Below are 22,870 nucleotides of genomic sequence, written 5' to 3'. Positions count from 1 at the left end.
ACACCTTCGATCGAAATCAAAAACCGATATAAACTCTAGAATTATGTATCTTAGTGTAGTCTACTAGTGTATGAAGATAAATTGAAATCAGATTTAAATTGTAGGAGGAGTAACATTTTGAAAGAATTTTACAGAAAATTCTAGTTTTAGTAACCTTGGCAATCCCGTTCATCGAAATCAAAAACTGGTATACAAAATTATGTACCTTAGTGTAGTCTATATATTTACCAAGTTCTATTGAAATTAGACCAAGACTATGAGGCGTAGCAAACAGAAAGACAGAGGGAGCGACGTACATCGTACTATCGGTTCTTCTGGCCTCTGGCCGGATAGACATCGGACGCTGAACGGGTGATCAGAAAAGCTTTTACAGCAACACTTCGGTAAAAACTACCAAATCACATTATCTCAATAAAACAGTTTTATTACTAAATGTAATTAGTTAAATATTATGGACAAATGAGATTAAGTCCAGTATTTTGTGAAATTGCAATTATACTTTTAAAAAAAACATCTTTCAATTTGATAGTTGGATGTAGCGTTATAAAACTAGATGTGTCTTAACGCCACGAATGCCCCCACAAGCAGCCAAAATTTAAAGTGCCATGCACAAAATGTGCATTTATAACTAAGTTAATAGAAACTGCAAATTGAAAATTGCACATTTGTTGCCGAGATAATGATTATAAATTGTGAATTTTTAAATCTTTTCCTAGTTCAAGGAGACAACTGTCAAAAATCATCGGACCAGGACCAAATTCGAATTTGACCTGTATTTTCCGGTAAAATACCTGCATATGCAATTTCAAACTTATACATACATCTCAACAAAAGTTAGAGAGCGGAAACTTAAAATTTCTTCTTTTTTTTAAGTTCAAGAGGGATAACTCTGAAAGAATTCATCGAACCACAACTAAATTCAAACTTGACCTGTATTTTCTGGTAAAAATACTTGCATATGCAATTTCAACCTTATACATACATCTCAACAAAGTAAGAGAGCGGAAACTGAAAATTTCTTATTTTTTTTAAGTTCCAGAGGGACAAGTCTGTCAAAAATCATCGGACCACGACCAAATTCAAACTTGACCTGTATTTTCTGGTAAAATACTTGTACATGCAATTTCAACTTATTCATACATCCCTACGAAAGTTAGAGAGCGGAAACTGAAAATTTCTTCATTTTTTCCGAAGTTCAAGAGGGGTAACATGTCACAAATCATCGGACCACGATCAAATTCGAACTTGACCTGCGTATTTCGGTAATATACCTGCACATGCAATTTCACCCTTATACATACATCCCTACAAAAGTTAGATTGCGGAAACTGAAAATTTCTTTTTTTTTCTTTGAAGTTCAAGAGGGATAACTATGTCACAAATCATCGGACCACAACCAAATGCGAACTTGACCTGCGTATTCTGGTAAAATACCTGCATTTACCGGTATATGTATTTTCAATCAATCTGATAAATACATGTACATCCCTGCAAAAGGTAGAGAGTGGAAACTGAAGATTTCTTTTTTTTTTTCTAAGTTCAAGAGGGATGACTCTGTCAAAAATCATCGGACCATGACCAAATTCAAACTTTATGACGTATCCATATGTCAAATTTGAGTTGAATGCATGTAACTGTTGCCGAAATAATGAACGGAAAGTCAATGATGACGGAATGACGGAACACGGTAACACTACATGCCCCCAGTCATTTTATGACGAGGCCATAACAAAAGCCATCATTATATCACCTGCTTAACATGTGTGGGCATATAGTGATGGTAGTGCCCATCCCTTATCCAAAACTCCCTTAACGCCACTAAATGCAACTTAAGGTAAATTTCACAAATTCTTTATTACACACACAGTAGAATTGTGCATATCTATTTTAAATTTGGGATTTCCCATATCAAAACATGAACACTTTTTGGTACACTTTTGGGTAACCATTATTAATATTTATCCGCAAATCCTCTTATATCACTTAATGCAATTAAATGAAATTTTCACAGAATCTTTTTTACAAATTGCCATTTTGCACTTCCTATTTTACGTTTCGATTAGATATTTGGGGTTTCCCAAAGTAAATAAAATGGGCTTTGCCATTCTTTACTTAACAACACAGGTACCCAGCTATTATCTGCAACTACTCCTATGCCACCGAATGGAATTTAATGAGACTTTCACCGAATCTTCATCAGACAGAATCTTTATTATATAGTGCCATTTTGCACCCCGTTTTACGTTTTAATCGGACAGATATTTGGGGTCTCCCATAGAAAAAGATGGACTTTACCTTTGTTCTCGATAAAGGGGGTACCCACTGTGTTAACGCAACTCCTCCTAAACCCCTGAATCTTTCACAGAATCTAATTTACGTACTGCCAAGTACGTAAGAAGTGCAACTTGTCAATACACTCAAAAGAGAGCGAGGTATAATTTTGTGAGCTCATTGCTAACAGTACGTCTATTTCATTTATGCTTGGATTCTTGCTAATGTTTCAAGTTCTGCATTTCTTTAGTCTAAATGCAAGATAATTATGTTTATTTTTGATACCTAGTGCATCCTAGAATGAAATTGAGTTCGCAACACTTTCAAAAGGATATGCTAAAATACAGTGGGAAAGGGGTTCAAGGAAAGAACAACTATTGCAGTGGGAAAGGGGTTAAAGGAAAGTACCCGGGCATGGGTGAAAATCTAAAATACTTAATGTTTTCTATTTTAGAATCATAAATATTAGTATAACTTCTGTTTTTGCAGTGACCTTAGGTTGGTAATATCTTGGCAATGGAGTACAAGCAACTGACCACCCATATAAGCATCGCTGATACATCAGCACTATAACGCAGCCAACTCAATTTCCTGTCAACACGACTAACAATGCCTTCCGTCCGGAATTTTTTCTTTACCATGAGTCCTTAAGAGGTAAGTCATCTTTGTCCTCAATGGATTTCTTGTCTGAATCGACAATTAACAATAAATTCTAGCATATTTCCTTTAACAAGTTCCAATCATGAAAATCCACAGACATGCCAATTTCACTCTCAGTTCCGTCTGGAGTCGGCATGTAAAACCCATAGAAATCCGTCATCATTTTATGGAAGTTTAATTCTTGCAGTGCGGATTTTTAAGTAATTTGGTGATGTATTTTCTAATTTACCACTCACAATACAAAAGCCATTGATTTTCTATCACCATTATCATTTAATCTAGAAAACAGAGTTATTAACCGAAGAATCTCTAGATGTAATTTCCTATTGAGTGTTGTATTTCGGACATCTTAAGACTGGAATCTAGTAGTAGGATAAAAAGGTTAAAAGAAAAATATAATTCCGTTTTTGTATGATACGTCTTTATAGAAAATGATATTGAAAGGGTGTTGATTCAGCAGAACGCAATGTAATGGACTGATTGCACCTTCAAAATAATTAAACCTAATAGTAGTTATTTCTGTAAATAAATCTGATTCTACTTCAGAATTGCTAAAGAATACTAGTAGATCGGTCATGTATACTAATATGTCTGCTATCATCAATACCTTTTTATGCCATCACTATGTAATGGCCGGTAGTATCAGAGGGTCCACCCCCCCCCCCCCAGTTCATAACCTTTTACCATTGAAAATGTTCACTGAAAGGCTGGTTAGTCCCATTTTTTGTTGCAGTATAGTCAAATCCTGGTAATGAGGTAATGTTTGAATAAAATATAGTTATGAAAGTAGTTGAAACCTAACCCCCCCCCCTTTTTAGAATTCTCTCGAATCTGGACATTTTTTTTAGCTCTACTAGTTAGAGACCAGAAGAGCTTATGCCATAGTAAAGTGTCCGTCTTTCTGTCTGTAAACAATTTTTTTAAAACGCTACTCTTCCTACAGTTTTGATCTAATTTAAGAAATGAATGTATTTTTTTTTTCTTTGACCGAAGTATCAAAGAAAAAAATTGACGGAAAACGTTATCAATGCTCGTAGCGTAGAGTTAAAGTATTTCATTTTACTTTCACAAAGTAATCTGGAAGCGAGAAATATACATGTTAAGTCAGGCATGAATATTAAGAATTAAGTGTAGAAACGACTAAATTTTCTGAATATAAGTAATAATGTTAGCATTCTTTTATCACTTTTATAGTTGCATTACACTCAGTGAGATATTTACACACTCTTTCTCCAATTTGAAAGACATTTATTAATAGAAAATTAGAAAAATTGGATGTCCGCCATTTTGAATCCCCATTTTGACCTTTTTTAACGCCATATTTAGAAGGCCAGCATATTTTTTTCGGATTCAGCATATAGGTTAAAATAGGTTAAAACACTATGCTGGACCAAATAATAATTATTTGCCGTAAAAACTTATTCCTAGCCTTCTTTTTAAAAATCGGAAACAGACTATTAAAATGTCCGACTTGCGGCTCTGAAATAGCTGAAGAAAATGACCTTAATACATCACACCCCAGTAGCTGCTTTTTGGTAAGATCATACATGAATCAAAATAATACGTTCTATTTCCACTATGGAAGAGTTATACTTCTTAGTGCGCTCTTTTGTGAAAATGTCGGAAAATGTCCAAATCTCGCGGGATTTCTGGGACAAACGTAATATAAACATGTAAACAACGGTGCATCGAAACGCCGAAATGTCGGGTTTCTGCCGAAATGTAAGTAGAATGCGCCGAAATGACCGATGAAATTCTGCAATGACTGTGGATATCAATTGATACGGATACTAATACTTCACAAACATAAACTTTTTGAGGTCAATCCTTACCCCTAAGGTTTTAGAGCCCATTTTATCGTAAATATTGGAGGAAGTCAGCCGCCATTGACGGGTTTCATAGTATACCGTATACCACGCCCGATTGTTTTTGTTTTTGTTTTTTTTTTTTTTGTCTTATAAAGTACAGATATGTTATAAATGTTTCATTCATTATACAATTATTATTATTTATGAGAAAAAACATTTAAAAAATATTTGAAATTATATAGAATAAATCATTACACAATCATTTCTAAATGCTCATTAATTATCTTCTCTTCGAAATACAATATTTTTTCAAGAATAAAAGAATAAATGATTTAAAAATATAATTATCAATTATAAATTATTGTGAATATCATATATTATTGATATATAATTGATAGATTTATATCGCAAACGATGTTTGGAAATTGGAGATTTTGTTCTTTGTTTGTTTGTTTTTATCTATTTATTTATTTATCTATTTATTTTTTTGTATTAATTAAATAAATTTTGAAAAGGATAGGATGCAAGTTATTTCAACTTAAAAGATCCTTTCCTCATTATACAAACAGTGTATAAAATATGATTGTCATAACAAATAAATTGAGACAATTTACAGTTACATCATACATGCAATATATATTAATTTGAACAAGAAGATTGCATGTTTATCAACTTCATGCAGATGGATCAAGAACTTAATGATTTTTTTGAGAATTTGGAAATCACCTTTAGTAATAAAATAAAATTGTGTCTCATATGGTGTGTACATTAATTTTTTAGACACAACTTGTGCAATAAATGCTGGTAGCGATTGAACTTTTAAAGTTTGGTTGAATCAAATTAGTCTAAACATCTAGTTATGAGATCGTGATGTGACATTGTAAATATATGTTGAATTTCTTTTCACGTTTCTAATTCTCATTTCTGTCTTCACCCCCCCCCCCCCCAAAAAAAATGAAACGAATCATAATCAAAGAAAGTTTCGGAAACCATTTATGATGATATGTGTAAATTGATTCACGATACAGATTGTGTAAACAATACAACAATCTCTATAATACTAATCTGAAGAAGAAGAGGCGTATATTCGTTCGTGTGTGTGTGTTTTTGTGTATGTGTGTGTTTTGGATTTGGGACTGAGGTCAGGGACCTATATACTAAGTTAGTATATAGGTCCCTGCTGAGGTTTCTCATTCTTTTGGTAAAAACATTTGGTGGGGGAGGGGCTTGAATGAAAATTTTTATACTAAACATACTAGTGAAAACAATACTCTTTGGGTAAAAAGAAGCATAAAGAAAAGGATTGTGTAAATACATGTTTGATGACAATGTTGTTTTTTCTGTAAAGGATGCGTTTTATAGACATGATTCATTTACATATTTTAGCTATATTAGCATGCAATAAAATTCAATTAGCTTGGTATAAATTTTGCTGAAATAAACCTACAATAGTTTTAGATATAGATTAAAAAAAAAACAAGGACATATACACCACTGTTTACGACCTAGTCGGAAAAAAAATGGAATGATTTTAATTTTTTTTTAAAATTATATTTGTTCTTCAATATATGTACGTCAAGTAGTTATTATTAATTTTTTTATTGATCTATATTGATTTTATTAAGGGATTAAATACATTCTCAGTCAGGTCAAAAATGCAGCATTCGGATGTAAATCGGCGATCTTTTCTATAGTTTTCAAAACATGCAAGTGTATTTTTTTAACATGATTAAATCCCTCTATTTTTCTTTAAATTCATTTATTTAACTTAATATGTAAATTTTTTTTTTTACTAATTCTGATTTTATGGTTCATTATTCCATCATGGAGTGTGTATAGCGCACGTGCAAAACTTCATGTTTGTCATGTACCTAATTATGTAATACCACATAATATTACGCACTTGTCGGGTATACATGAAGATCGATAATTTTCATTGAGATTTACAGTCTGTGTATACACAGTAAACATAAATTCAGACATCCATATCATTTCAGACATATACTGAACACCAGAAAACAAAAATTGTTCAAAATCAGCTTTATTTAAAAAATAATAAGACTTGTTCAAGCATTAACTTCCGTAACATTCCTTGAAATCAATGTTATATTGAAATTGTAAAACGTTAACGATATATAGCCGATTTGTGAATATTTTTTTTTTTAAGTTAACTGATATGTTCTTTAGAGAATTATGATGTTCATTTTGCTATTTAAAACAATTATTTTTTTTCCAGGTTTTATACCCTGAATTGGTCCTTTTATCGTAGAATGACTGATAAAGATATTTCGTATGTACATGTACATGTCAAATATATGTACATGTTGTTTTTCATTTTATCTATTTCCTTCTCTGCTAGACTTATAGATGGTTGTATAGGAATAGCCTAAATTATTACCTTTCTCTTACCTGTAATATTTTGTATTTATTTAAATATAACTTTGTTGCATATAACCTGAAATAATAATTATACATTGATGTTAAAAAAGGACAACATTGAATATTTCAGATTCTGATTCAAAACGACTACCCGTAAAACGCATAGCTTTAACTGACATGTGCACATGTGCTCCTGAGCCTTCGTAATTCTGTAAACGAATATGAAATCAAATACCTTAAGTTTTTATTAAAATGAAAGAAAGAAAGAAAAACACGAGGTACGTGGTTTATACACAGCAGTTCCTATTGTCAAGTAAGAGTTATCTCCTTTAATATTGCTAACTCTCGTATCAAACGCTTAATTTATTGAATCAAATATTAAAAAAAATATTTTTTGAATTAATGTTTTGTCAAATGTTAACCAAATACTTTATTAAGTAATATATCAAATATTGTATAATAAGAAATTAGAGAGACAACACCGCGGGCGTTTAGATTTTCTCGGCAGGCGTGCTCTACGAAGTATGCAAACTTTAAAACGAATTAAAACTCCAAACTGTGCTTTTTAAATTATTTTTGTTTGGTAAAACATCAACTACATGGTCTATAAAAGTAATATATCTAACAAAATACAAATTAATTCGATAAATAACACGGCAGGCGTATAGATTTTCTCGGCAGGCGTACATGTATTTTCCGTTTTCACGTTTTTGTTTCTTAAAAATGCTTTTAACTATATAAATACATATGTTTACATATTGAATTTAGTTTAATCTTATAAATCTTCTGCCATTTGCCTTTACCAGGGACCTATATACTAAGTATATAGGTCCCTGCCTTTACTGTATATGTTGTTCCCCTTTCATTAAAAATCATTAGTGAACCTGATACAAGTCAGGCATCTTCAATTACACACAGGGAAGCATCTTGTGTATACACTTACTGACACCTGGACCTGGTGGTACAGTCGACTCCTATTGTTTAAACACCTGTTTGGTTCACACATGGTATAATTTGTATACATGTGATATACACCTGACCTAGTAATATGAATCTGAATTCCAATTCACTGATCTTACATTGTTTAACTTACAGTATTTTTACATCTAGTAAATAAACTAATTCCTAAATTCTCATTAATTGTTTTCACTTCCTTATAAGACATGTATATTAAGTTTTATGTATCTTTGAAAAAGATTGTGTATTGGGGAACTGAGTCTGGGCCCTGGTAGGGCGTTGTGTTTGACAGTTCTCCAAATACAATCTCATCCTTAGTATTATTAGTAATTCCTATGGTTTTCATTGGTTTTAATTAAGTTTTAATGAACATATTATGTGCTATTGTTTAGTTCAATCTTTTATAAAATGCTATTGACCAAATAACCTAGCTTTATGCATTTTACAAAGTTTTGGTGTTCTTTGTGTATGTATTCCTTTATAGTTTCCATGTTTTTTTAAGCTCTAATTCCAATTTTTCCAACTCATTTTAACAAATTTTCTTTATTTTTCTCATTCATTTCTAAAAAGATTAAATGTTTAAGTGGAAAATAACAATATTTTTATTTTTCCCCAAATGATATCCAAAATATGTTTGTTTGGCTTTTCTTTAGGGGTTAATTTTCCATTTTCTGTCTGTCTTTTTTTTTTTTTTTTTTTTTTTTAAATATTTATTTTTCAAATTTAAAATTATGGCTCTTACATGTATTTGGGGTGGCCTCCACGTGGCAAGAGCTGGGCAACGTAATCAGACTTTTCTTTTTTAAAGTCTATTTTAAAAACGGCTAACTATCTCAATATTTGATAATCTAAAAGTACAATTTTTTTCTAACATTAAGTCAAAAATTTTTAATAAGAAACTTATGTTATAAATTTTTCTATTATTATTTATTTAGTTTTAATACTTAATATTATTTTTTTTTCTTAGCTAATATTCTAATATTCATATTATCCTGATGATCAACATCCTCATTAATTTTTATTTTTTTTAATAAGGTATATATCATTTACAATTTAAATAAAAACGTAATACGAGACTGACATATTACTTATTACAAAGCGGATTAAAAAAAAAAAACAATCGGGCGTGGTATACGGTATACTATGAAGCCCGTCAATGGCGGCTGACTTCCTCCAATATTTACGATAAAATGGGCTCTAAAACCTTAGGGGTAAGGATTGACCTCAAAAAGTTTATGTTTTTGGGGTATTAGTATCCGTATCAATTGATATCCACAGTCATTGCAGTATTTCATCGGTCATTTCGGCGCATTCTACTTACATTTCGGCAGAAACCCGACATTTCGGCGTTTCGTGTTTACATATGTTGAATGTCGCTGAACAATTCCTAAGAAAATGCAAATGAAATATTTTATTGTTGTGGACTTTATATACATCAAGAGTAGGAATGACAACGATATCAATTTATATCCATTGTTGATCGTATATGTATCTATTTATCGTATGGTACATCTAAATACAATACACATGCCTCGGAAATATCGTATTTTAATTAATGGATGATAAATTTAGGGTTCTCGCTCTCTTACATATGTCTTTTAGTTCTTCTATTCTTTAATTGGAATGACAAATACATTTAACATTTAAAATTGGATTGAGATTGGCATGTTTTGTATTGTTCGCAACGCCATGCTGTCCCAGTAAGATGACCAAACGCGCCTCTAATTTTGAAGAGTTTACTAATGGAAATAAAACGTATTCCTCCAAGATCATGGTGACTGTAGGTATTCATTGAAAATTTTTGTCTAGTCAGTATTGAAAAGACCACAAATGATAATTTCTTGTTACTTTACATGAAAATTTCCTTTTTGAGGGTTTTGATTCAATCCGTTGAACTTAATCTTTCGCTCCATGTAAGCCTGAAAAGATTTTTTATCGCGTTTTTGCAAAATATTAAATTTCTTTGCTTTGCGGATATTTAACAATTCTTACTTCACCGCTGATTCTAAGATTTTTTTATTATTATATTTAGGGGAAAGGGGCATAATTCTTTCATTACTCATTTAGAAGTTTTGTTTTTTATAACTATAGTTTCTATAATGATAAGCTTAGAAATTGGAATGACTAGAGTGATATTAATGTTATTGTTCCAGACATATTATATCCCAACATTACACTAATCCTAAAGCTAGAATGAAGCTGTTTAATTATTGTGTGATTAATGAATTTACTAAACAGATATTTCTGACCAGGTATTGTGTAATGCAAAGACTATAGGTTTATGTCTTATATGTACATTTATTTATCAGTCATTTTAAACAAAATTGGCTCTAAATCAAAAACTGAGATCATGCTTATCACTCTATCTACGATAAGATTAAACTGGGACAAATTTTAGTGTTCTTTACATTGCAGTTTTACAGAACCTTATTTACAGCATTTAATCTTTGCAAAAATAATTTTGCGCTTTTTAAACAATGACATAGAATTATTCTAGCTTTAACAAAGACAAGCAAAAATCGAACTCAAAAAAAAGTGTGCCTAGCTGATATCTCATTGCAACGTAGCTTAATTACAGCTTGTTTGCAACTGCTACCTTATAATTTACTATATAGGCAAGGGCCTAGCTACATGGACCTCAGAAAATCCCACTTTACAAGCATATAAAAGATTAATAATTTTTCAAAATGTCTGTACAATATGAATATAACGCGATTTGTCGGAAAGACAATGTCGTTTAGGATAATAATGACTTGGTAATTGCAAAGATATCCCATTAGAGTTCTCATTTTAGATGTTTAACATTCGGTAACGGAAGATTCTGACAGGATTTTCATTTAGTCCGCTCAGGCTGCAAAATAAATATTGATGGGTTAAGCTTGTCTTCGGAGGAAACAGCGTCCATCATCTGTGATGCTGCTCTCCTTCTTTAAGAGACTACATTTACGAAAAAAAATGAAGATTGTGACGTTGCAAACCACATTCTGTTGTTCAGAGATGAACAACAAAAACATGTAAAGCCCAAGATAAAGTTGGAGAAAAACTTGTCAAATTGATATATTTCTCACATTTTTTAATAACAACAGCTGTATTTTATCGTAAGATAACGGTTATACAGAGTTTAGACACTTCACTTTTTTTCCCCGAATTCTCTTGCTTTTTTTGAGAGATTTGTTAAATAAATAGAAACGATTGAATCTGGGGTAAAAGATGGGAGTATTTTCTTTTAATTATGATATTTGCATGCATGACAGGTGGATTGTTTACAAGCAGTTCAACTCCATATCGTTAGAGTAATAAGTAAGAAATGTAAAATTTCATTCGATTATTACATCCGGGTAAAGAAAAATGCAATACTTACAAACAGGAATAGAATAAATAAAATTTATATGAATAGGATGATTTCTAATCGTCGGAAGGAGTGTCAACTAGTCACTGGGTTCCACTAACATCTATATAGAATCAAAATTTAAGTACTGAATTGTAAGAAATCGCTCTACATGTATGTAACCATCACATGGTCACCCAGTCCGGCCATATCTACTTACGTCAACATAATCCACTTTGGCGCTGTACATCACGTGTCTTGTCCCTAGGTCATGGAGCATTTCCTCCATCTTTTTCGGTTCATTGATTCTTGCCAGGCATTTTTCAACAGTCCCCATAACCCTTAGCGCATGCTCTCTAAGTTGTGAACTGTGTCGGAGATCGTCTTGCGACAAACCTTTGAATGGCATGAACACGTCTTGAACATCAGGGTGCGTTTCGAACAACCTGCAATATTAATTTGTTAAAGAAGTGAGGATGAAACAGATTTGTTTAAAACAACATATATGTAGTTTATAAATGAAAACTCGGTTCACAGTGTTCTAAAGATATTGTTTTATTCATTGTAATATGTTTGCTTGAATCTTATGGCAGACATTATACAGAACTGTACCGCAAAAATTATCAGGTGATATATTTCCAAGATAGATATAAACAAGTCTAGACTAGTAAATCCTTCTTTAAGATTGATGAACTGATTTTGATAAGGCCTAGCTACTGAATGTAACTTTATCATTGTGTTTTTGAAGAATATATTTTTTAAATTGTCTATGTTCATATGAATTATATTGTGAGTTTTACTTTTTGCAACTCTTAACTGCAAAAGAATTGCTATTATTTAATACTGCCTTTGCGTAAAACGAGTTGAAGGAGCAACACCATTCAAATACATAATGCATAAAATTATGTACTTGTCAATTTCTGTAAACTATAAAGAATGAATTGTAGATATTGGTACAGACCGTTATATCATACGCATTTCTTAGGAAATGATAAATTCTGTCAAAAACAAGACTATTGAATTTCCAGAAAGAAGATAAGAGAATTGGAAACTCCAGCTATGTCAAAACGAGAGAATGATTAAGAGTTTTCTTTGCACATCAGTATTTTTTTTTCTGATTTCAAGGTTTTATATCCGTATCAATCCAAGAAAGAGTTGTTACTCTATTTCGTGGGATCTAAATTAAAGATGTCAATTCGATGTTAAATGTTACAAATTGTCTTTGTCTTGCAGGCATAGATTGTGATTGAAGTACAAAAACAGTTTTCTTTAGATTTAGATGCAACTTTTATCATGAGTTCTCGAGGGAATAGAATGTAGCATCCACATCTAAATGGGCGTTAATTTCTATTCCTTCTCATAGCTTTCAATAGATGGCATTTACCGGCTACAACAATTTAGTTTTTGTAGACGTGCTAGAGCAGCAGTTTTCAGATTTTTTTTCCCACACGATATTAAGTTTCCAAGAGACATGTAGTAATTCTTTTTTTAGACGCCATATAGACTTCTTTTTAATGATCATAAAAATTTAAACCATTGAGAATTCCAAGGATTCTTAGTATTGTATAAAAACACTACCCGATTTTCAGGATATAAGCTCTAAATATGTACTTACATGCATGGACACCGCTGATAGTGTAAGAATATAATAATGTAAATTTAACGTAAGTTAAACATATTGTTTCTATCTGTATACCATGACTGGTCAGTATTATAATGACTCTAATATATAAGGGATCAATTGCCTATATCTATAAAACATAATTCATATAATTTTTTCCAGTGATCAGTCCTTGTCTAAAACGAAATTAAAAAAAAAAGACCCAATCTGTTAAAGTTTCAGCCATAATGAACTATAATTTTCCTTATGATACTCTCCGTGTCTTTTATAGAGTCCCAGGCATCTGATATAGTTGTGTGACCTTCAGTGACCGAAAAACAGTCCAAGGCATTTTACAGGTTATCAAATAAAAAGAAAATGTAGACTTAGTATTTTCTACTCAGTAATATAATGTAAATTGACAGATTATGTGGCTATTTATCAATATCCAGTAGTACTTTAAAATCCTGTGACGTTTTAAAGTCTGATTTCATAGATTTCTTTTAGGTGTACCCTTTTATCAAAAAAAGTTGTAATTAATAATTAATTGACACTTGTGCTAGAATTTTCAATCAGTTACTATACTGAAAAAACTTAATGACAAAATTTCCAAGGATGTTGAAATATGCGTGTGTAAAAACAATAGCAGGAATCGAGAGTTAGCGTGCGTAGGCCTCTTCATATTGAAATTATTATTAAGTCTTTTTTTTTTAATTAAGATGCATGTATGTTGTATTCTTACTTATGAGCCCTCGTAAATGATGAAATGTAAATAAACTGTTAGTTGTTGCAATACTAAATACCAGTGATTAGCATACTGAAGTATCGAGTTTGGATGATGACTTATAGCTTATGCAGTACATACTGAAAAGTGTTTTTTGTAGAGGGTAATGATATTAATTTACAGATCTTACATTGCAGTACATTTTCTTTCTGATTACTAGACTTTCGTGTTGCTAGCTATTTACATACCAGTACCGGTAAAAAGCTAAATACAGGGCTTATGTGAGTAATCCGTCATAAAGATAGTTACTACAATGTATTGGTAATAGCATACTTTGTTTCAATCACTTTCTGTCACGAAGACCTTTGATACGAACTTGCTGGTTTAATGACAATGATAACACATCACTGGGAACAATGTATCTTTATCACACCATGAGTATAAACAAATGAGAGTTATTTTAATTTGATGCCAGGTACATATATTTGTGTGATATATTTAAGAAACCTTAAAACCATACAGTAAAAAAATAGACGTACTGTGAACACTGAGCTCACAAAATGATATCCCCGCTCTCATATGAGTACAATGGCAAAGTACTTTTATTGGAATTAAGTATGTAAACGAGATTCTCTGAAATTTTATTGAATTTCATTCAGGGGTTAGGGGGAGTTGCGGGTACATCGAGTATAATGGCAAAGCCCATGTTTTGCTTTTTGGGATTTAAACCCCAAATATGTGTCCAATCGAAACTTAAAATGAAACGTAAAACAGGGGGTGAACAAAGGCATTATCTTATAAATATTCTATGAAAGCCTCATTTAATTTTATTCAGTGGTATAGGAGGCGTTGCGGATAAAAGATGGGTACATCCAAATGTTATAGGAAGAATGGCAATGTCCACGATCTGCTATGGAAAACACCAATATCTGTTCGATCGAAACGTGAAATAGGAGATGCACAATGCCAATATGTAATAATGATTTCGTGAAAGTTTTATGAAATTCGATTCAGTGCTGTCAAACGAGTTGCGGACATGGACATAATGTAATGGACGGGCGGGCACCCCGATCACTATTTGCCTCCCGCTTTTTAAGCGCAGGGGGCATAAAATAAGAGGTCTGAGGACTCGCCTGAGTCGCCATTCTGATTAAGTAGATATAGGAAAATTGTGGTGACAAAATCTATGTCCATGATTTCAATAATTTTGATTTACAGTATACTGAAGCAAAAAAAACAAACAAAACTTTACATCATGTTGTTCTTTTAAATGTCAATATCTTTCCGTATAAAACTTTGTTCCCTAGTTATTGCACAGTCCTTGCCGAGGGGGCCATTGCATCTACACAACATATGGATGCTTACTATTTGGCTAATTTTGACGCCGCAATATTTTGAAAACATTTTAGCTCTTATCTGATGGGGCGAGGACATAAGACGTTTTCGTAAGAATTTTTAAAATATTTTCCGAAAATGAAAAATAATCCCAGTCGGTCGGAGTACGTAAATATATTCCGATTAGGGTATATATTCCGATCGGGATAATGTTTACCAAGTTTTATTCGCGTGCTAGAAATATCCGAAAGTTTGTGATCCTCGTCTATGCCTGAATATTCCACCGTGAACAATTTATTGTCTATTTTTGTAGAGTACCTCCATTTAAAGTCGCAGAAGGATTTCAGTCTGGCTCAGTAAAAGTTCTCCCGAATAATACTTGGTTTACAGATTATCACTATCCTGTATAATGATGACATAGTGCAAGAAATACCACTAATAGTGTCATTTCTCAGGTTTTGCCAAATAAAAATCCATTGTCAGGTAAAATCACCTAATTCTACATTGTTTTTCCCGATCATGACAAGGAGCACACGGCGAGTGTGACCGGTCGGCAGGGGATGCTTACTCCCCCCATGGCACCTGATCGCACCTCTGATGTTTTAGAGGTCTGTGTTTTCTCTGCTCCTGATTTGTATTGTTTGAGTGAAATTTTGGGCTTGAATACTGTTCGTTATCTCCATATTTCATTAGCAAAAGATAATAGCAATAAACCATATTTTCTAAAGTGAAAGGCTCCTCGGAATCACCGTACAGGAAATTCCAAGTTTTACATAGAAATGAATCGGGGAAAAATCCATAATATCGTCTCCTCGAGGATTATAAGGCTCCAAATTGTCAAACTTGATATGCAAGTTCTAATGTAGTAAAATTCAATTTAAAAAAATGGTTCCAGGGGCAGGGACGGATCCACATAAAAAGATTCAAATGTTTACTCTGACAATATATAAGAAAAATAGATTTCTTCTTTTCAGTGCTACGGTGGATTCGAAACATTTGTTTTCTGGACAATATTTGTCCTCGTCCCTACTCCGGGAAGGGATGGAAAAATCTGAAAAAAAATCTTTTTATCTCAATAATATACAGCTACATATACATATTTACACTTCTAGAGGAGTAATCATTATCCAATAAAGAATCAAGTATTTTTTTTTCATTTACACTGTATTACAAAGAAATAAAAACAAACAAAAGAAAAACAAAGAAACAAAACTTTCGTAGAGCAAGAGTCCAATTTGTTATAAAATATATCCTTGTATAATTTAAATTTGTCTGAATGATTGCTTTTTTTGGGCCAAATGTAAATACTTAACGTCTCTCAGAATTTTAGAAAAAAGGTAAACAATTGAAATTCACACAGATAGTGTTAGTCATAAATAAAACTTTCATTGTGTCATTCAGATGGCCTCTAGTTTTATTTGTATGTTTGCTCCTACGTCCCTTCGAGAATATTTCACTCATGTTGGACGCCACTAAATGCCGGTAGAAGGCTGCAAATTTAGACTTGTAATCGGCACTTACAGTCATTGAGCAGTAAGGCCTCAGGATCTTCTTTTTGTTAGCAACCACTGCGACATAGGACTTCGGATTCACCCGAAAAAACGGTCTCCACATACGAACCCGCGAAGTGGGCATCAACACTTTACAACTAAGCAAGACCTTCGTCCGTCCGTCCGTCTGAGATCTCTTGTCCGGAGCATATCTCCTCCCTCCTTGGCCCAATCTGGCTCATACTTCACCCACAGAGTGTCTTTGGGTAAAGGGTGTGCAGTGACCTTGAAACATGTTTCTAGGTCTAAGGTTAAGGTCATATCAGAATTATATGAAAAATCCTTGTCTGGAGCATATCTTCTCTCCCCTTGGTCCAATGTGGCTCATACTTCACTCACAGAGTGCCATTGATAAATGGATGTGCAGTGACTTTGAACGAAGTTTCTAGGTCAACGTTCAAGGTCAAAAATAGCCTATCTGTTTAAAATCTTTGCTCGGTGCATAATTCCTTTCTCTTAAGTCAGTCAGCCTCAAACTTTACCAATTGACTTATGGCCGGTTGCGTACCTATGGCTCAGATGAGTACGGCTCAGCCGCTGATCCGCGGATCACGTAAGCCGGGTTTAAACCCCAGTTGAGTCGGGTTTACTTGAGACGTACTTCTGTTGCACGCTATAAAACTGAGTAAGGCTTACCTAATCTTGACTTACTCAAATGAAACTGTTAAAGGCTAGTAAGTTTCCTAATTTTACAGCTCTTCAAACATTTTTGATAAATCTGGTTGAATCTCGAAAGGATATATTTAAAAACAAAGATATATATTGATGGTAAATTGTTAATTAAAATGCATAAAAAACTGCAATACAGTTTAATTCAAACCACAGGATCTGTCATCGAAACTCAAACCATAAGAAAATATGAAATGGCAAGCATAATACAGCTTTTCCAAAAGACTGAAGAGAGGAAAAACTGGTAGGGGGATCTTGGGAATAAGTAACAATAGAAACAATACCAAAACTTAAGACAGAGGTAGGAACAATGTATATATATAGGATCTCCCATGATCTGTAGTTGGATATGATTTTTATCCAACGAGTTGTGTGTTTTTTATCCCCGAGCCTTGGCGAGGGGATAAAAACACACGAGTTGGATAAAAGTCATATCCAACTACAAATCATGGGAGATTCTTTTTATCCCATGTTTAATACTTCACAACCAATGTTTTACACTGTTTTATATAGGACTCCACTTTATTTTACTTCATCGCGGTAACGCAAAAACCATTGTGACGTCACAACTGTGGATTATGAAAAAATTATCCAATGAGTTATATCCACGGGATAAAGGGGTAAACATGGGATAAATTCAAATTTTCAATTTAATATCAAATGATACCTTTTCTGTAGATATCAAGCCATTAGTACTTAGTTGTTTAGAATGTTTAGTTTGATATACAACTAATGTAACAAAGAGATTATTTGGGCATTATTCATATAGCCAGCAATCCAGTGAAACACTCAATTCGGTACAAGTATTGATAAATGTGAGTTTGTTGTCATGTTCTCAAGGATCAGGCCGTAAGCATTTTCAGTTGGGGGGGGGGGGGCACAGCCAAACATTTTTAGTAGTGGGGCACAACCCAAATATCCTTGACAGGCAAATTAAAAAACAAACAAAACGTCATCATACGTTATTATTGAGAAGGCACAATCATACATTAGCTATATTTTCTAGAGTATTCTATATATCGGCAAAATTATTAAGGCTGGGCAGCCCCCCCCCCCCCCCCCGGTCCTACGGCCATGTGGATAGCCTACACAATGATAAAAAATAAACTTTTAATTTCTAAGAAATTCGGTTCGGCATTATTAGAAACTATTGGAATGTGTATCACCAGCTGTTTGCATTGTTTGAAAGTGTGAAATTCGTAATTTGATTTAAATTTGGTATATGAGAAAGTTTATATAACTTTTTTTGTTATTTTACATTTGTGTACCCGAAAGAATTCCCATTTAAAAATTTCCAGTAACTTTAGACTTCAGCTGCATCAGTGTTATTTAAAACGACACATTGAAGAAATGTGCCAAAAAAATCTTCAATATGACCATAAAATATTTCTTGTAGAATAGCCTTTTTAATATGGCGAAATCTTTCAATACAATCATCGTCACCATAAAACATTTCTGGAACATCAAAACAGTTCAAAATATCAATATATTCTACCAAAAATCCATGGAAACGATATCAAGCTGGGTTTAAACCACCCCTATACCAGGTTCAGAATTTACCGTAATTCTGAGCTGTACTCAGCCAAGCCTTACCTGTGTGCAACGTGTAAACTTGGATTTAAACCTGGAATCATTGATCGGAGGTTTAAATCCGAGATACGCAACCGGCCATTAGGGTACGGAACATTTGTGATTTTCCTTCCATATTTTGATAGAGGATATGCAACAATTTGTAAAGGATATGCAACATTCTTGATTTTTGAGCCATTTTTTGATAGAGTGTATGGAACACTTGTGATTTTCGTGCCATTTTTTATTATAACAAGGATGACATAGAAGCCCTTTAGACTCAAACAACACATCCCGTAATAGTACACAAATGTTCCTCTTCAAAATAAACCCTTTCAGCTACCTTACATTTTCATTTTCGTTGCTGAAAGCGGGGCCCTTTGAGATGGCCACCATCTCAATGATATCTAGTTGATGCTTAAATATAACCAAAGAAAATTTCGTTGAAGTTAAATTCAAATTTGTTCAACAATGTTTAATTTTTCTAGTTTTATTCGTTCATGCTCTTACATTCAAATTGATCAAAATGCAGGCACGGGACTTTAAAAAAAGCACAAATACTAGAATGGACAACGGATACATATGCATAAGTTCGACTTGTAAAACACCGAATAACGAGATTAAGTTTGCAGGAATAAAGTATCAGAAATTGAAATAAAGTTATTGACTGACTAATTTTCTATCCCATCAAAACAGAATTTTATTTTAATTAGATCAATTTCAGAGACATTTTCCAATGATTTAATTCACAAATCGTCAATAGTTAAATTATTTGGACATTGGAAACAGAGTTTATTCAACGCTATATTATCGCAAAGGGGTTGCATTATAACCCCCGGAAATATTTTTTTAAGTGTGTCTGTGTGCCTGGTGTTTCAAAAGCTCAATATAAATGGGGGGGGGGGGGGTTAATCATTTAATTTTATTGACAATTGAATAAATTTTTTCTTTCTTACTGTTTTATAAATAAACTTTTGCTAATTAAATGCAACTCGCTGGAGTTTATATATAGATATAAGCTAGGTTTCTTTTCTGCTAACTATCTCCCCCCTTTTTTTAGTTTGGTTAATTTTTTTCAATAAATGTCTGATCTACCCAAATAGATAGAACATGCATTTTGCATTATAATTTGTTGTTTCTTGAAGATTTTTAAGAGCGCACTATTCGAGTAAAATTAAAATTTCAATTTTCCACACAAAAACAATGAATTCAATGCTGTTGATTGCTGGTGAGAATAGAACCAAAGTATTTTTTTATTAGACACGAAGGCGGCTTCATAATGCGTATTATATGATTTTGAATGAAACATGTATTAAATAAAACAAGAAAGAACCACGTGCTCTCAGATCAATCAAATAAACATCAAAATTGAAATTGATATCTACTCAAAAAAGATTGGCTTTGGAATTCATTTTGTTTAAAAAAACGCTCATTGAGGATGGACGGAGGACGGAAACTCACAATTCCTAGTTTTGTTCAGCAGGGCTTCTGCAATAAGTACACAATTTATATTTTAAGAGATTTCTTTGTTGCTAGAAAATAAATGTGTCTGGTCTGTTACTTTCTAGTTCAGTAAATACTTTTTGGCAACTTTAGAGTGGCTGTAACAACAGTTTAAAATCAACTTAAGATCACTCTGGAACGTTTGATTCTAGTAAACAAGCTTGTCTATTTCTATCGTTCTCGCCATCAAAGGAAATGTGACACAAACGCAATGATACAGAAATCCTGTTAAAACAACATCTTTTCAGTGCTGCATTTTCCTGGTAGCAAATTGTTACGCTTGATGACCACATACTGTGCCTTTGTTTTCCTTCTAACGAACTTTTACAGCTATAACATCCTTAGAACCATCACGCTTTCTAACATCAAAAGAATATGGACAGCAAAGTCAAATAACAATATATAATTAGTAATATAAGAACATGGTTGAACAGTGGGAACGTTCATAAAAAAGGCTTCAAACACCCCGTGTTCAACGCAAATATTTATGATCAGTAAATCTGTCCAATAACTAATTATGTGTAGATCAATACTGTCTTATAGGTGACTACGAGGAAAGACAGCATATTTTGACTTATTTACAAGATGAGTATTCTTAGCTGTGGATTGCTCATCTTTGCATGATGTTATATAAAAAAAAATCGAACTTTGCATCTAAATACATTGTAAACCTGATCGCATTACAAGGAATTCTGTTGGGAAGTTGTATAATATACCTAAGGCTTAACCTGGAAATGAACTTAACTTTCTCTCTTTCTTTTATTAATATATATATATATATATATATATATATATATATATATATATATATATATATATATATATATATATATATATATATATATATATATATATATATATATGAATACTGGTGGGATTTCATTTGCACTAAGGTGTAGAAAAGTATCCGATCTTTCAAATTGTAAATTCTTTGTAATTGTATATCCTTTACGACCCTGTGTATCTTTATCTGTTCTATTTTTTTTTTTTTTTATAATTAAGAGTCATTTCTATAGGAAGACAAAGCGATTTCCAAAAAAAACTGCCCTTTTCTGTTCGAAGCATACAATGAATTTCGGAGCGTTCAAGCCATGCAATTAATTTCTCTCAGGTTAATTATTTAAGATATACAAGATAACGAAAATACTTGTACTTTGATTTTAATTGGATTTCTACATTTTTACAGTAAAGTAACTAGTTTTTACTTACCAGCGTTGTGACGGCGATCACATAATTAATATTTTATGAAAGTGAAGAAATGCCAACATTTTCGTAAAGAATTTATTCGTTACACTCTGATAAAAAAATCAGAGATTACTTAGTATTTTATTATAAAAATATATGTAAAAAATTGCATTACCTCATAAACATGACAACGCCTACTTTTGACATGTCTTCCTGTATTTTTTGCCAGGATTGCATTATCAGCTCTTTTTGTCGCTCCGTTAAGTTTGGTATTGGAGGGACAGGGTCCCGACTGTGGAAGGGGGGCCCGTTTGCTGATTCCTCGTTGGTCTTCAGGTAGGTTTTTCTTTTCGATGACGAAATTTCAAGTCCTTGTCGCAAGGCCTCCTTCCTTCTTTTTTTGGCATTTATACAACCCATGGTTTTCAAAGAACTCAAATATCCGGAACTTCCTTTTCAAATTTTTCCCGCTATGTCATTGTTTGTTAACCTTTAAGACTGAAATCAGTTTGTCTACAGAGTGATGTCCAAAGTTCGGACTGTCAACCCCCCTGTTAAAACATGACCATCAATTTATATTACGAACTCACAAATATTCCATGCGTATGGTATATTAATACTCGTAGAAACCAATTATGATGGTGAAATCAGCGAGCAGCCGCATTGAATCGCTGTGATGCCATGATCAATACGCTCGTATGTCGCCTTCTTATACTTAACTGAACAAGGAATGGTTCCACTATGTTTAATAGCAGTACAGCTACGTCTGTAGATAGGTGTATACAAAGCTGGATCGGCGGGTCAGGTGGTTCCTAGACCTTGTTGAAATATAGCATTCCGATCCCCATTAACTTCTTTAACTTATGGTTAATATAAACAGGTTGAAAGTAATCTCGAGTTTGGAGAAACGGTCTAAATATTCATTGCTCTTAATGATTTTCAACCGATATATTGAAAGAAAGATGCTAGCCAAGGTTGCAGATAAGCATGTCATGATCAGGGCGTGTATACTCGTTAGAAATAAAGTCTTGTAACGTTTAAACATTTCTATTGTTACTGTACAGGGATTTTAATAGAATTTCTCATTTTCTCTAACACATCCATGCACGCATTATCTGACTCGTCTTAAGATGGTTTCTGTTTTGATATATACAAATCATAAGGTAAGGCTTCCAAGAATGTCTGTTTTCCTCTGATATGGGTGATTAATCGTTTGCAGTTGTTATCGCCTATTTTATAAGGTCTACAAATAAACATGGTATTAATTTTACACTCGTCATGCAACTAGACAAGTAGTCATTTAATTGCTATAAGATCGAGCTGGTTACACGT

At 32.8% G+C, this 22,870-nt stretch overlaps 1 protein-coding gene across 1 annotated transcript in view; it reads right to left on the bottom strand.

The window, feature by feature from the left end:
- LOC133182143 (neuroglobin-like) overlaps positions 1 to 22,355 on the bottom strand; it is a 36,101-nt gene extending 13,746 nt beyond the window's left edge. The window contains exons 1-2 of the mRNA XM_061316870.1: positions 21,714 to 22,355; positions 11,624 to 11,849 (exon numbers count right to left, since the gene is read on the bottom strand). Coding sequence (XP_061172854.1) covers positions 11,624 to 11,849; positions 21,714 to 21,958 — 471 coding nt within the window. The 5' untranslated portion in view covers positions 21,959 to 22,355. The remainder of the gene's footprint in view (positions 1 to 11,623; positions 11,850 to 21,713) is intronic.
- Positions 22,356 to 22,870: the final 515 nt, after the last annotated feature.

The sequence above is a fragment of the Saccostrea echinata genome, unplaced genomic scaffold, assembly GCF_033153115.1.
Source record: "Saccostrea echinata isolate AGI-Se365-2 ecotype Australia unplaced genomic scaffold, CSIRO_AGI_Sech_v1 ptg000009l, whole genome shotgun sequence".
In the NCBI taxonomy this organism is placed as follows: Eukaryota; Metazoa; Mollusca; class Bivalvia; order Ostreida; family Ostreidae; genus Saccostrea; species Saccostrea echinata.
Note: the sequence above shows the minus strand (reverse complement) of the source record. Positions and strands in the feature narration are given on the sequence as shown.